At 42.9% G+C, this 15,048-nt stretch overlaps 1 protein-coding gene across 1 annotated transcript in view; it reads right to left on the bottom strand.

Annotated features, from left to right (window-relative positions):
* Positions 1-522: 522 nt before the first annotated feature.
* Positions 523-15,048, bottom strand: part of LOC311229492 (DNA (cytosine-5)-methyltransferase 3B-like) — a gene marked incomplete at both ends in the record, with an annotated part of 28,836 nt that continues 14,310 nt past the window's right edge. The window contains 5 exon segments of the mRNA XM_084315573.1: positions 523-658; positions 1,114-1,232; positions 1,383-1,452; positions 2,042-2,127; positions 9,285-9,433. Of these exon segments, the coding sequence (XP_084171699.1) occupies positions 523-658; positions 1,114-1,232; positions 1,383-1,452; positions 2,042-2,127; positions 9,285-9,433 (560 nt within the window).

Here is a 15,048-nt window from a genome sequence, read left to right as displayed (position 1 = left end):
TAGGTTTTCCTCATTGCGTTGATGTGCTGCATACACACATTTAGAAAACAAGTAGGTCATTGCTAAAGTAGTTTTGTTGTACTATACATCTTTCTCTACACACTAGACACATTGTCTTTGTTTTAGAATCCTCTCAAAGAAAAATTCAAAGAAAAAAAGAGCTACGTTGCCAAAGCAATACAACAAACACAATAAACACCAAACAGCAATCAAAGAATAAAATCAAACAAATGAATCCTTAGACAGTGTTGTAGTCGAGTCACTAAATATCGAGTCGGGAGTCGAGTCTCGAGTCCCCAGTGTTCGAATCCGAGTCCAAGTCTGAGTCACCAAAGAAGAACTCGAGTCTGAGTCCTGGACTCAGTACTATAACACTGTCGTTAGAATATAATGAACCCCTTAAGCACAACCAAGATTTATTTCACGTCATAAATAGATTAATACAGTCTTGTATACATTTTTGTTGCTTTTGGTTTTCAAATGTAGCCAAGAGTAAAGAGCTCCAAGCGGCTCATGATCTCTTCATGGACATTCAAAGTAGTCCTTCAGGGGGGCCAGCAGGTGGCGCAGGACCGGGGCGCTGCACGCTCCACCCAGAACCCCCTGACTCCGCCCCATGTTGTTCACGTCAGTGGAATGTTTGGGAAAACCAAAGATCCTAGACAAAATTAAATTATATAAACAATGTTAGAAAAAAAATAAAGATTGTTGTGAAAAATCCCATTCTACAAAAAGGCGATTGACAATTCTGTAATGACGGATGTTCATAATATCCCGCGTTTCAAACACAATTCATCTCCGAGATAAGATAAGAAGAAATATTCCTTCATAGATCCCCTTGGGGAAGTCCGGGCGTCATAGCAGCATGGGGGGGGGGTACAGGTATGGGCCCGGCTTCCCACCTGCCAACACTGCCCAATGTGTTCGTAGGGACGACTGACCAAGCCGGGAGTACCGCTGACAGCTGGATTCGATCCCAGAGTCTCTGCGGTGGTAGTAGTAGGCGAGTGCTTAGTCCACTGCGCTACCCAGCCGCCAGAGAAATTATATTCTACTGTACTGTACATCTCAAACATTGCATTAAAGCGAACGTTATAATGTAGAAATGCTTACTGTACCATCTCGGTGCACAGGTCGTCCAGCTTCCCATTCATGGTGACGGGAAGCTGCCCAGTCTTCCCCTGCTGCTTAATGGACTTGGACTGTGTAGTGATGGTGCGGCCTTTGTCAAACTGCAGGAAGAGGCAAACAAGAACTAATAAGCAAAGTGTTTAACACCATTTTCATCATCCGATGGCCGGACAGACTGCAGTATAGTGTCAGTGCTTCAAGTACATGGCAACCTAAAGGCAACGTGGAAATATTGCAAAACTCAATTAGACCTTTGCGATGCGTCCGACCTCCAGGCAGTCTTTGAGATCCACCTTGTCGTCCAGCGATGCGGTCAGAGGCCTAGAGAGACACGTGAGCCAACAGAACCGGTTATTTAGGCATTTCAGGAGGCGTGTTTGACTCTACCAGTGTTAAGCGTATGCATAATGTGAGATAAGATATTCCTTTATTGACCCCCTTGGGGAAATCCGGGGCGTCATCGCAGCATGGGGGAGGGGGGAGGGGGGGTACAGGTATGGGCAGGGTAATAGCAGCAGGGGGGAGGGGGGGTACAGGTATGGGCAGGGTAATAGCAGCATGGGGGAGGGGGGGTACAGGTATGGGCAGGGTAATAGTAGAAAGCCATAGCGATGGCCAAAGAGCAAACCCTCCTCCTCTTTAGCCCCCCCCCCCCCCACACTTTTTGTATGCAGATTGGAGGTTTTGCTCTTCGGCCATCGATAGGCAACACAATTTGATCTGAATATAAAAATACGAGATAAAATAAACAGTGTAAAACCATATAATTAACTCTGAATAATAAGAAATATGAGAAAAATAAACAAAGTGTAAAACAAAGGTGCGGCTGAGGGTCTGTAATGTCCTATCAGTTATATTATAAGTTAAGGCAATGAAGAATTTAAAGAATGTGTTTTTCAACAGTATGTACCTGTTCATTCCAGGGAGGTTGCCCCAGAAATAGCGAGTGCGGTGAGCAGGGCTGACCTTCCCAGCGTCAATGAGGACAGGATTACACTGGGAACAGAGAGAAAGAAGGACTTGAGCTGTGATAGGGAGGTGTAGTGGTAATGAGGACAGGATTACACTGGGAGCGGAGAGAAAGAAGGTAACCTGGGCTGTGATAGGGAGGTGTAGTGGTAATGAGGACAGGATTACACTGGGAACGGAGAGAAAGAAGGTAACCTGGGCTGTAATAGGGAGGTGTAGTGGTAATGAGGACAGGATTACACTGGGAACGGAGAGAAAGAAGGTCACTTGAGCTGTAATAGGGAGGTTAGCTTCAATTCATCATGAGAGAAATATGCAGACGCACTTGGTTAGCTAGCGCCGCTAGCAGTGTGTTAGCACTCGGGTGGCTAGCAGTAGCAGCAGACCATTTAGCCAGTTAGCTTTCTGCATCATAACGTTAGCTTTCTGTATCAAAACGTTAGCTTTCTGCATCATAACGTTAGCTTTCTGTATCATAACGTTAGTCTTCTGTATCATAACGTTAGCCTTCTGTATCATAACGTTAGCTTATTAAATGACTAGTCTCACCTGATACCTTGTTAGTTTCAATTCATTATGAGAGAAATATGTAGACACACTTGGTTGGCTAGCGCCGCTAGCAGTGTGTTAGCACTCTGGTGGCTAGCAGTAGCAGCAGAGCCACTTAGCCAGTTAGCTCCCACTAGCGATTCCTAGCACTGTTCCACTCAGAAAACATTAGCGTTTAAATTGCACAAATTGCACTTTCCTTAAGTTGACTGTCCGCATCCTCCTGATGTGTGTATGTCCCTCCGCCTTGGTCTCACCTTGACGTTGAATCAACCACGCCACATGGGCACTTCACTATGCGTTCCATATGGAAAACGTTCGTCCTGGCGGTGCCCGTCCGGTATAACGTTGATTCCAAAAAGGATGTCCCAGTTATTGATTGCCATCTGGTAGATCGATATGTCCATTGGCTGATGCTATATTCCTTTACTGCATACTGAATTCAGCGTCGCAATAACTAAGTATTCCATGGGGCTGGGGGCAGCCCTGGTGCTGCTAGCTTCTTCCCCCCACAAGGCCCTGCTGTGGCTGTGGCTGCTTCGGTCGGGTCGCTGTTTTTTGTGATAAATGTATCCAACGAACCTCTCATCGAGTTATTGAACACTTCTTTTTTCTTTGCCTTCTTTCGTTGTAAATTCCCAGAGCCAAATTTCCACCCTTTATCACGTTCTCTCGTTGACATTGTGTTAAAATAATTTAGCACCACTCTGACTCAGTCATCCACCTTACTCTACACACCTGTGAGTGACCACCACTGCCACCAGTCCACGTGCCAGCGCTTAATGGCAGCTTTTTATATGTGTAACGGGTGCCTGTGAGTATATCCAGTCACAGAAACAGGTGTGTTGAGAAGTGACTGTGGCAGTAAGCGGGCTGGGAAGTTAAACTCACTTCCTCATAACAGGGTTAATAGACGCACGGTATGGTACTTAGCAGTGGATTCACTTCTTAGTGCAGCGGTCTATGTCGTCGCCCGCGGAGCGGGAGCCCCCAGTTCGACTCCCCCTCAGGACATCAGCATTTAACACACAACGCAGAGAAGACCAATAAGATCCGTCACATATGCGTGCCGCTTCAGATAGATGACGCACGCATCACGCTGCCTGTTGCAGGCATAGTGAGGAGTCTAATGTGAAATATATAAGCATGGATGTAAGTCACATTGTGATGGAAAGTGATTGTTAACATTATTCATTTGTATTTTTATATATATATAAAAAAAAAAGATAATAATTTTTTTTTCTTCTCTTCTTCTTCTCGCGAGGCCCTAGGAGCGCGAGGCCCATTGCGGTCGCACTGCTCGCACACCCCTAGCGGCGGCCCTGGGTGTAGTGGTTACGTCATTGTCGTTTCCCGCGCGGTCCACCCCTCTGTATTTCCAATGGACACATTTCTAAATTGTCTCGTTTTAAAACAAATAAAGCATGAACATTGGCATGGTGTACCTTCCTGTGTGTATTCATCCGCAATCTATAGCGCAACATGAAAAAATGCACAATTAATCGTAAAGGTAGCAAAATAACTACGTTTATGTTTTCGTTCACTGAGGAACTACACTTCACTCTGGCACTGCTGACTGACGTCGCCACAGAGCAGACTCCTGGGCCCTGTTTCATGTACGTGGTTCAACTAAGTCGATCAAGATGTCCATTATCCAGCTTCAGTTAACCCGATGTTCGAAGCCGGGATTTTCCTGTTTCACAAAGGTGGATTCAGTCTCGTTAACTCAAGCCAGACTTGCGAGTCAGGCTAAATGCGCGCGGCCGTTTTAGGTGAAAAGCCAGCACGTATCGATGGCAGAGATCCTGATTCTCAACGGCATTGATTGATTAATTGATTTAAGACTTTATTGACAGATTGCAATACGGCTCAATCGCCTCGCCGACAAGTTAAATGCGTTATCTATAGGCTAATTCTAAGTCCCTCATTACCTCAATCAATCAGATTATATTTCTTTAAACTTGCCTGCTGGATTGAATAATCAAATGAGATCTTGCTAGCGAAAATTATTAGTTAACTGTTATACAGAATTACGATACGGCTCTCTTACCCATTGATTGATGTATAGTCAATCTTTTACTTATCTTCTCTGTGGTGTAACGGGTTCTTCTTTTGACTTTCACACGGACGACCGGGGTTCAAGACCCTAGTCTTTTCCTTCTTTTTGCAATATAGGAATAATTCAATTTGGTGCACGTTGAGAGCTATATAAAGAATGACATCCTCAATGCATGTAGATTTATAATATTTTAACTTAAAACCAGGCTACTTTGGCGTATAATCATTAATATTATATTCAAAAAAATCATATTGGAAACACCGGGATTTGAACCCCGGTCGCTGGATTGGCAGGCTTGAGCACTACCGCTGGGCCACTGGGCCAGATGGGATAAATTCATTGTTTATACATTAATGAACGAGAGACCCGTGTTTAGAATATCCTTTGTTTTGAATGAAGTTTATCTCTTTATCCTCATTCATTAATGTGACGTCAACGGCTCATTCAATTTCTCAAATCCGTCAAACAGCGCATCTCATCAGACATCTTAATCCCAGTTACAATTAAAATAACCACATCATGTGTACATCGCACGAGCGAGCGCCACCGTCGCCACGGTATATATAACGTGCATTATTTAGGACAAAGTGAATTTAATATCAGCATTTTGGGTCTATTTTACATTTCAAAAGCCCCCTCTGGAAGAATGGAGCACAAAAACGTAATTCAGAATGGTATAATGCAGATCGTAGACTGTGGGAATAGTTTCAGGAAACGGGCTGTCACTTCTTTGCGGGGGCGTGGCGATAGTTCAGGCTAACTTGAACTTGAACTCTGCTTTCGAGCAGGCTCAAACTTTTGGATCTGTTGGCATGGTGATCTGGAAAATCCACGTATATGAAACCGGAAAGTCCGGCTAACCCAGTTATCCAGCTAAAGTTATCCGGCTAACTCAGTTATCCAGGTACATGAAACGGGGCCCTGGCTGTATTAGGCAACAGCACTGAACGACCGGCGTTCTACTGGTAAGTGTAGTTATTTTTTAACCACCAATTAAACAACCTTATAACTAACTTTATTTCAACCAAAAATGCTTAAAACAATAATGTTAAGTGATAGAAGGGAACTCATTTTGTGCAAAAATGGAAAGCTTGCCAATGTTCATGAGGCAGAATGATTACAATATCATTTAGCCAGTTAGCTTTCTGCATCATAACGTTAGCTTTCTGTATCAAAACGTTAGCTTTCTGCATCATAACGTTAGCTTTCTGTATCATAACGTTAGTCTTCTGTATCATAACGTTAGCCTTCTGTATCATAACGTTAGCTTATTAAATGACTAGTCTCACCTGATACCTTGTTAGTTTCAATTCATTATGAGAGAAATATATAGACGCACTTGGTTGGCTAGCGCCGCTAGCAGTGTGTTAGCACTCTGGTGGCTAGCAGTAGCAGCAGAGCCACTTAGCCAGTTAGCTCCCACTAGCGATTCCTAGCACTGTTCCACTCAGAAAACATTAGCGTTTAAATTGCACAAATTGCACTTTCCTTAAGTTGACTGTCCGCATCCTCCTGATGTGTGTATGTCCCTCCGCCTTGGTCTCACCTTGACGTTGAATCAACCACGTCACATGGGCACTTCACTATGCGTTCCATATGGAAAACGTTCGTCCTGGCGGTGCCCGTCCGGTATAACGTTGATTCCAAAAAGGATGTCCCAGTTATTGATCGCCATCTGGTAGATCGATATGTCCATTGGCTGATGCTATATTCCTTTACTGCATACTGAATTCAGCGTCGCAATAACTAAGTATTCCATGGGGCTGGGGGCAGCCCTGGTGCTGCTAGCTTCTTCCCCCCACAAGGCCCTGCTGTGGCTGTGGCTGCTTCGGTCGGGTCGCTGTTTTTTGTGATAAATGTATCCAACGAACCTCTCATCGAGTTATTGAACACTTCTTTTTTCTTTGCCTTCTTTCGTTGTAAATTCCCAGAGCCAAATTTCCACCCTTTATCACGTTCTCTCGTTGACATTGTGTTAAAATAATTTAGCACCACTCTGACTCAGTCATCCACCTTACTCTACACACCTGTGAGTGACCACCACTGCCACCAGTCCACGTGCCAGCGCTTAATGGCAGCTTTTTATATGTGTAACGGGTGCCTGTGAGTATATCCACAGTCACAGAAACAGGTGTGTTGAGAAGTGACTGTGGCAGTAAGCGGGCTGGGAAGTTAAACTCACTTCCTCATAACAGGGTTAATAGACGCACGGTATGGTACTTAGCAGTGGATTCACTTCTTAGTGCAGCGGTCTATGTCGTCGCCCGCGGAGCGGGAGCCCCCAGTTCGACTCCCCCTCAGGACATCAGCATTTAACACACAACGCAGAGAAGACACCAATAAGATCCGTCACATATGCGTGCCGCTTCAGATAGATGACGCACGCATCACGCTGCCTGTTGCAGGCATAGTGAGGAGTCTAATGTGAAATATATAAGCATGGATGTAAGTCACATTGTGATGGAAAGTGATTGTTAACATTATTCATTTGTATTTTTATATATATATAAAAAAAAAAGATAATAATTTTTTTTTCTTCTCTTCTTCTTCTCGCGAGGCCCTAGGAGCGCGAGGCCCATTGCGGTCGCACTGCTCGCACACCCCTAGCGGCGGCCCTGGGTGTAGTGGTTACGTCATTGTCGTTTCCCGCGCGGTCCACCCCTCTGTATTTCCAATGGACACATTTCTAAATTGTCTCGTTTTAAAACAAATAAAGCATGAACATTGGCATGGTGTACCTTCCTGTGTGTATTAATCCGCAATCTATAGCGCAACATGAAAAAATGCACAATTAATCGTAAAGGTAGCAAAATAACTACGTTTATGTTTTCGTTCACTGAGGAACTACACTTCACTCTGGCACTGCTGACTGACGTCGCCACAGAGCAGACTCCTGGGCCCTGTTTCATGTACGTGGTTCAACTAAGTCGATCAAGATGTCCATTATCCAGCTTCAGTTAACCCGATGTTCGAAGCCGGGATTTTCCTGTTTCACAAAGGTGGATTCAGTCTCGTTAACTCAAGCCAGACTTGCGAGTCAGGCTAAATGCGCGCGGCCGTTTTAGGTGAAAAGCCAGCACGTATCGATGGCAGAGATCCTGATTCTCAACGGCATTGATTGATTAATTGATTTAAGACTTTATTGACAGATTGCAATACGGCTCAATCGCCTCGCCGACAAGTTAAATGCGTTATCTATAGGCTAATTCTAAGTCCCTCATTACCTCAATCAATCAGATTATATTTCTTTAAACTTGCCTGCTGGATTGAATAATCAAATGAGATCTTGCTAGCGAAAATTATTAGTTAACTGTTATACAGAATTACGATACGGCTCTCTTACCCATTGATTGATGTATAGTCAATCTTTTACTTATCTTCTCTGTGGTGTAACGGGTTCTTCTTTTGACTTTCACACGGACGACCGGGGTTCAAGACCCTAGTCTTTTCCTTCTTTTTGCAATATAGGAATAATTCAATTTGGTGCACGTTGAGAGCTATATAAAGAATGACATCCTCAATGCATGTAGATTTATAATATTTTAACTTAAAACCAGGCTACTTTGGCGTATAATCATTAATATTATATTCAAAAAAATCATATTGGAAACACCGGGATTTGAACCCCGGTCGCTGGATTGGCAGGCTTGAGCACTACCGCTGGGCCACTGGGCCAGATGGGATAAATTCATTGTTTATACATTAATGAACGAGAGACCCGTGTTTAGAATATCCTTTGTTTTGAATGAAGTTTATCTCTTTATCCTCATTCATTAATGTGACGTCAACGGCTCATTCAATTTCTCAAATCCGTCAAACAGCGCATCTCATCAGACATCTTAATCCCAGTTACAATTAAAATAACCACATCATGTGTACATCGCACGAGCGAGCGCCACCGTCGCCACGGTATATATAACGTGCATTATTTAGGACAAAGTGAATTTAATATCAGCATTTTGGGTCTATTTTACATTTCAAAAGCCCCCTCTGGAAGAATGGAGCACAAAAACGTAATTCAGAATGGTATAATGCAGATCGTAGACTGTGGGAATAGTTTCAGGAAACGGGCTGTCACTTCTTTGCGGGGGCGTGGCGATAGTTCAGGCTAACTTGAACTTGAACTCTGCTTTCGAGCAGGCTCAAACTTTTGGATCTGTTGGCATGGTGATCTGGAAAATCCACGTATATGAAACCGGAAAGTCCGGCTAACCCAGTTATCCAGCTAAAGTTATCCGGCTAACTCAGTTATCCAGGTACATGAAACGGGGCCCTGGCTGTATTAGGCAACAGCACTGAACGACCGGCGTTCTACTGGTAAGTGTAGTTATTTTTTAACCACCAATTAAACAACCTTATAACTAACTTTATTTCAACCAAAAATGCTTAAAACAATAATGTTAAGTGATAGAAGGGAACTCATTTTGTGCAAAAATGGAAAGCTTGCCAATGTTCATGAGGCAGAATGATTACAATATCCGATAGGAGGTGTAGTTTCCCGCGCGGTCCACACGTATAGGGATGTATCATTGGGGGAAAGGTATTATCGGACCAGAGTCCTGCTGGAACACCTCACCTGCAGGAACCTGCTGATGTCGGACTTGTCGCGGGAGCTCATGCACACCGCGTTCTCAAACAGCCAGAAGAACGGACGCTCGTCGTCCTCCTCGGGCCTCATCAGGGTCAACATGCGGTAGAACTCAAAGAAACGCCTTCCGGTGCCTTCTGAGAGGAGAGAGAGAGAGAGAGATATTAGAGACAGATACAGATATTAGAGATATTACAGAGAAAGAGATATATTAGAGAGAGATACAGAGATGATAGAGAGACAGGTTAGAGAGAGAGAGACTAGATAGAAAGACATATTAGAGAGAGAGAGACAGAGACAAGATAGAGACATATTAGAGAGAGAGAGACGTGATAGAGACAGATATTAGAGATAGAGACATATTAGAGAGAGAGAGAGAGCGAGAGAAAAACTAGTAATGAATTCCTATTTCTGCCTTAACCTCTTAACTCTTTAATTGCCAGACCCGAGATATCTCGGGTTTTGGTCGTTTTTTCTTTTATTCACTATTTTTATTCATTATTCATCCATTGACCTCGGTGTTGCCATATGAAAGGATTTTGAGATCGCCAAAGTGCAATACCGGCCGCATCCTGCCACCCTTTGAAACCTTATATCTAACTCTGTGTTGATGTTGACTCTACACATGTGAGTGCATGGTTTACCAACTGTTTTGCCTGTTTTACTGCAACACTACTATCACCGACATCTAAGAAGGGAGATCCCCCCTTGAACGGCCCTTCTAAGGTTTCTCTCCTCCACATTGCCTGTGGTGCCTTTTTTCATATTGCTAGGTTTTAGTGAGTTTTTCCTTACAGTCGCGTGGGGTATGTCTGGGAGTGTTGCATTTATCTATTTATAAAAAAAAATCTGGACTTTATGGTGTTTTTGTTTTGTTCTTGACTTGTTTAAAGAAGACGTGTCCGGCCCACGGGGACATTAACATGTGTTGTCGGGCCTTACAAATACATTTGATTTGATTTGTGTTACACTCAAATGTCACCGGGCGTTATATTTAGTTGGAGCAGGGTAAGTGGCTTCATCCCAACACTTGGAAACACATCTGGCTCTAACCAACCCTAACCCTCTCCATCCATATGTTGTGCCAAATTATGTTCGGGACCAGACGGACACCAATACTGGAAATCGCGATCAGACAATTGGAATATTATTTTTGGAATACCACCGACCACAGGTAAGAACTATCTGACATCAATTTCAGCTTGATCCAACAATGTTTTGATACCGATCCAGCTGATTACCGATCCAGCGTTTTTAGTGTTCAATACGAATGCCGTTACGGGCAATCAAAGCATCAGAAACGACTCCCCCCTTTCATGCATTCATGATGAAACACAATACCTATTATATACATTTGATTTGGAAATAGTAGCATGTCCAGGCAAGAAATGCCAACGCTTATAGTAGAATTCACGTTGCGCCCACTAGCTTCCCAGGAATTATCCCGGATCACTCTGAAATTATACTTATATTCACCACGGGATAACGCGTGAACGTATGCATGATGAAATTATCTCTTTTTTGCATCTTGGACGGAAGAAAGTCAGTGTCAAATGACCATAGTATTGTCCCCATAGCTATAATATAAAATATAGATATAGCTCTACAAACAAGGTGACGCACTCCTATCTTTAACACATTCAGCGCCGGAGCTATATGACTGAATTAGGTCTAGATGGCCACCGCTTTAATCAATGGGAGGACGGGGATATTTGCGAGTGCTTAAAATATATCTTAAATTATGGCTATGGGTCTAATACACCCGTCGCTTATCAATGAGTTGCTTGCAGTCAACATGTACAAAATGGATTGTTTTTTCATCTGTACATTTCCGTTTTATACCGTTTTGAATATGAATATAGTTTGGGTGCTTCTGTGTAATTCCAGGAAAAGACGCAATAATAGCATTTTAGTGGAATACACAAAACACGTCATTTGTCGCTTGATTTATGAATCGTTTTCAAATGATGATTCAAATGAATGTGTCCTCATGCACGATACAGAAGCGGGCTGAAAAATCGCTTATCCGTGCCTTGGTCGGCACCAACGGCACGCACACACACACAGACACACAGACATGTTGTGATCGCTGTGAAAGGAACATCTGATTAACCCAAGATTGGTAACATAGAGTCCTTACCTCACATCTGATGTCCTGCAAAAAGATTAATCCAATTCCTGATCGTCATTCCAAATATTGATCGTGTTTATTGATCCAACGTTATCCAATACACATAATCCACGCTGCTCAGTGTCCCGAGTCAATGTGGTACAACGATACTGCATGCCCGAGAAGGAAAACCTGGACCGGATTATTTTTTTTATCCCCGGCCAATCCAATCCAATGATGTACAATACCATCCGAGAGATGATAGGCGGCGGTATTTGCCCTTTTGCGAGCTCAGACCCATTCCCAGTGATAACATCAGGTTGGATGGATGAAAATGAATGGATATCGCTAATAAAAGAAATAACGATTAAAACCTGACTATACTCGTGATTGACGCTCAAGCGTCGGCGAGTTAACCCGATTATATTCGGGTCTGGCGTCCAATGTGTTAAAGCGTGGCATAGCTACAACGGGACCCGGCTAATGGCTGGCGCTGAATGAGTTAAGCCCTAGCCATATTTTCAGAAAACTCGCCTAAAAGTACATACCGAAGTAAATGGAAGATTGCTCCACTTCTACAAGGTCCATTTCCGAGTTGTTGGTATCTAGGGACATTTATGGACCTCAGGGAATGTATTCCCAGTGTCAGAAATATTGTGTCTGTTACTATACTTGAGTAAATTGTAATGAGCCAAAAGGAGAATATCATTTTGTTTTTCTTTTTTTTCATCTTTGACGGTGAATAACACCATGCTAACATTGACCAGACGTGAAAAATTGCCACTGAGCTCATTCAGCACCTTCTTGAGATCAAGTGTACTAAAGATCTAAGCTAATTAATAAAGGGCAGGGTACAGGGGGGGGGGGGGGTTATATACAGTAGATACAGTACTGATACAGTAGATACAGTACTGAATTTTGCCAATCCGGACACATGCTATTTGAAATATGAATATAGAATATCAGGCCTATAAATTACCTTATTATGGCCAAGTCATACATCTTAGTACCACCAGGCGCCCCTGACAGGGCAGCAAAAACCATGAATGAAATCTACTGTAAGTACAGTTACTTTTGTATAATGTCCATAGCTCCGCCATTTTTCACCTGATTGCGACGTGTTTATTTTCTAGATGTTCACAGAAAGGTAAAGAAACAATATACATTGTATTTCATGGCAATAATGTTCAAGTTTGTTCGACCCGTGACATATAATCACGAAAATAACATTCAAAAATTATTTTCACATCAGCCGGCTTCAAGTTTGACAGTGGCTGGTGTGAGCTGGGTAGTGTAGTTTTATGAAATGTTGACGTCCATCAAAAGCCCTTAGTCTCCTCTTTCTTAGGACTAGAACGATTTCATGACGGTGTAATTTCCTCGCGTCTATATCATCCGGTTTCCAATTCAATGCACAGAGAATTCTCATATTTAGCTAATAACACTTAAAATCATTGGTAAACAAACGTAGTGCTGAAAATATACACTTTGACTGCTGTTTTGATAGGGTTAGGGTCTTTACTCTTGGCTACATTTGAAAACGAAATGCAACAAAAATGTATACGGACAGTATTAATCTATTTATGACGTGAAAAAAATCTTGGTTGTGCTTAAAGGCCAACTTGCAGGTTGTATTTTTGTTCAATAAACAATGAGGACTAGGCCAACGGTGACTTTCATGAAGAAGAAAAAAAAAATTGAAATTTACCCAGTTTTAGCGTTTTTATCAAACATTTTGTCTGCCCAACACAATCACCACAAACCAATAAAATCGTTACTTTACATCAGGGTGAACGCTGTTAGTAACACCACCCACTTCAATGACAGAGCGCTTGACTCAGTGGCGTTGCGCGTGATGCGCGACAATATTATAAAATACAATATTATAAAGCACTTAGCAGCACTTAGCACTTTAAATTTACCAGAACATTAGCACGCGGAGGCGGAAACAGGCTTCGACAGCGACTTTAGAAGCGGCTGATTAAACAAGACGAAAGCAAAATACGAAAGTGAAAGTCAAGTCGTCGCCACTCATAGCAAATATGAGAGCTCTGTAGCGATTTTATTGATTTGTCATGACAAACCAATTACATAATCCAACATATGTGTAAAGAAACAACATATTCCAGTTAACGGTATATTTTTTTAATGATTCGTTACGGCGTAGTCAATACTTCCATGCGTATAAATTGAGGAAGTTGAGAACACACAGGGACCTCTGCCGCACTGCCGCACGCTGCAACACACAGAGGAGCTTGGCGCGGCGTAGCGGCAGGCGTGGATAAGGGGCCGTGCTAGCGCGGGGTCACGTGGGCGTCGTGGCCATTCAGAGGAACCCGGAAACCGAACTGCGTTGTATTTGGCATAGACGCTGCCGGGATAACAGCCTACTCCTGAACATTGGTAAAACCAAGGAGCTGATCGTGGATTTTAGGAGAATACAGCAGGGGACACACACGCCACTGTGGATAAACGGGGCTATCGTGGACAGGGTGAGCAGTTTCAAGTACCTGGGAGTCCACATCACAGAGGACCTGACATGGACAACACACATAGACTCAGTCGTAAAAAAGGCGAAACAGCGCCTCTATCACCTGAGACAGTTAAGGAAGTTCAGAGTATCGGGGAAGAGTACAGCGAGTGGTGCGCTCAGCTGAGCATACTACGGGTATTGCACTACCACCCCTGCAGGACTTATATAACAGGAGGTGCAAATCCAGAGCCTGCAGAATTATGAAAGACCCTCACCACCCCAACAACAGCCTGTTTAAGCTGCTGCGGTCAGGCAAGCGCCTACGCACACACGTAACAAGAACAGAAAGACTACGGCTCAGCTTCTTCCCCCAGGCCATCAGAACACTGAGCACTGAACTCTCCACACACAACTACACATGAGCACACACATACACACACACAACATACATGCTGCAATCTCTCACACACAAATGGTCACTTTAAACAAAATGGAAAGGACACTTTAAAGGAACGAGGAAAATAAAGGTCACTTTAAGGAAAGAACCAATGTGATTCTTGTATAGTATAGTTTAGATATAGCAAGTATAGTATAGCATAAGGATATAGAGTCAAAACTGTATATTGTATAGTAGTGTACATAGGACCCAGTCCCTTAAATCCGTAGCTAACATTGTATTGCACTATCTCAGGACTCTAGTATGTCTATTTTATCATGCCCATTTTATGTCTATTTTATTACCTGTTTATTATGTCTATTTTATTATTAGTATTATTGCACAATCAAAGCGGGCATGGCCACCCGCATTTCACTGTATGCCCTGGTATGTATGTGACAAATAAAACTCTTGAATCTTGAATCTTGTAGTACTGAGTCCAGGACTCAGACTCGAGTTCTTCTTTGGTGACTCAGACTTGGACTCGGATTCGAAACACTGGGGACTCGAGACTCGACTCCCAACTCGATATTTAGTGACTCGACTACAACACTGTCTAAGGATTCATTTATTTGATTTTATTCTTTGATTGCCGTTTGGTGTTTATTGTATTGCTTTGGCAACGTAGGTATTTTTTTCTTGTCATGCCAATAAAGCTACTTTGAATTTTTATTTATAAACAAAGACAAAGTGTCTAGAGAAAGATGTATTGTACAACAAAACTACTTTAGCA

This window comes from Notolepis coatsorum, assembly GCF_963971535.1.
Source record: "Notolepis coatsorum genome assembly, chromosome: 6".
Taxonomy (NCBI): Eukaryota; Metazoa; Chordata; class Actinopteri; order Aulopiformes; family Paralepididae; genus Notolepis; species Notolepis coatsorum.
Note: the sequence above shows the minus strand (reverse complement) of the source record. Positions and strands in the feature narration are given on the sequence as shown.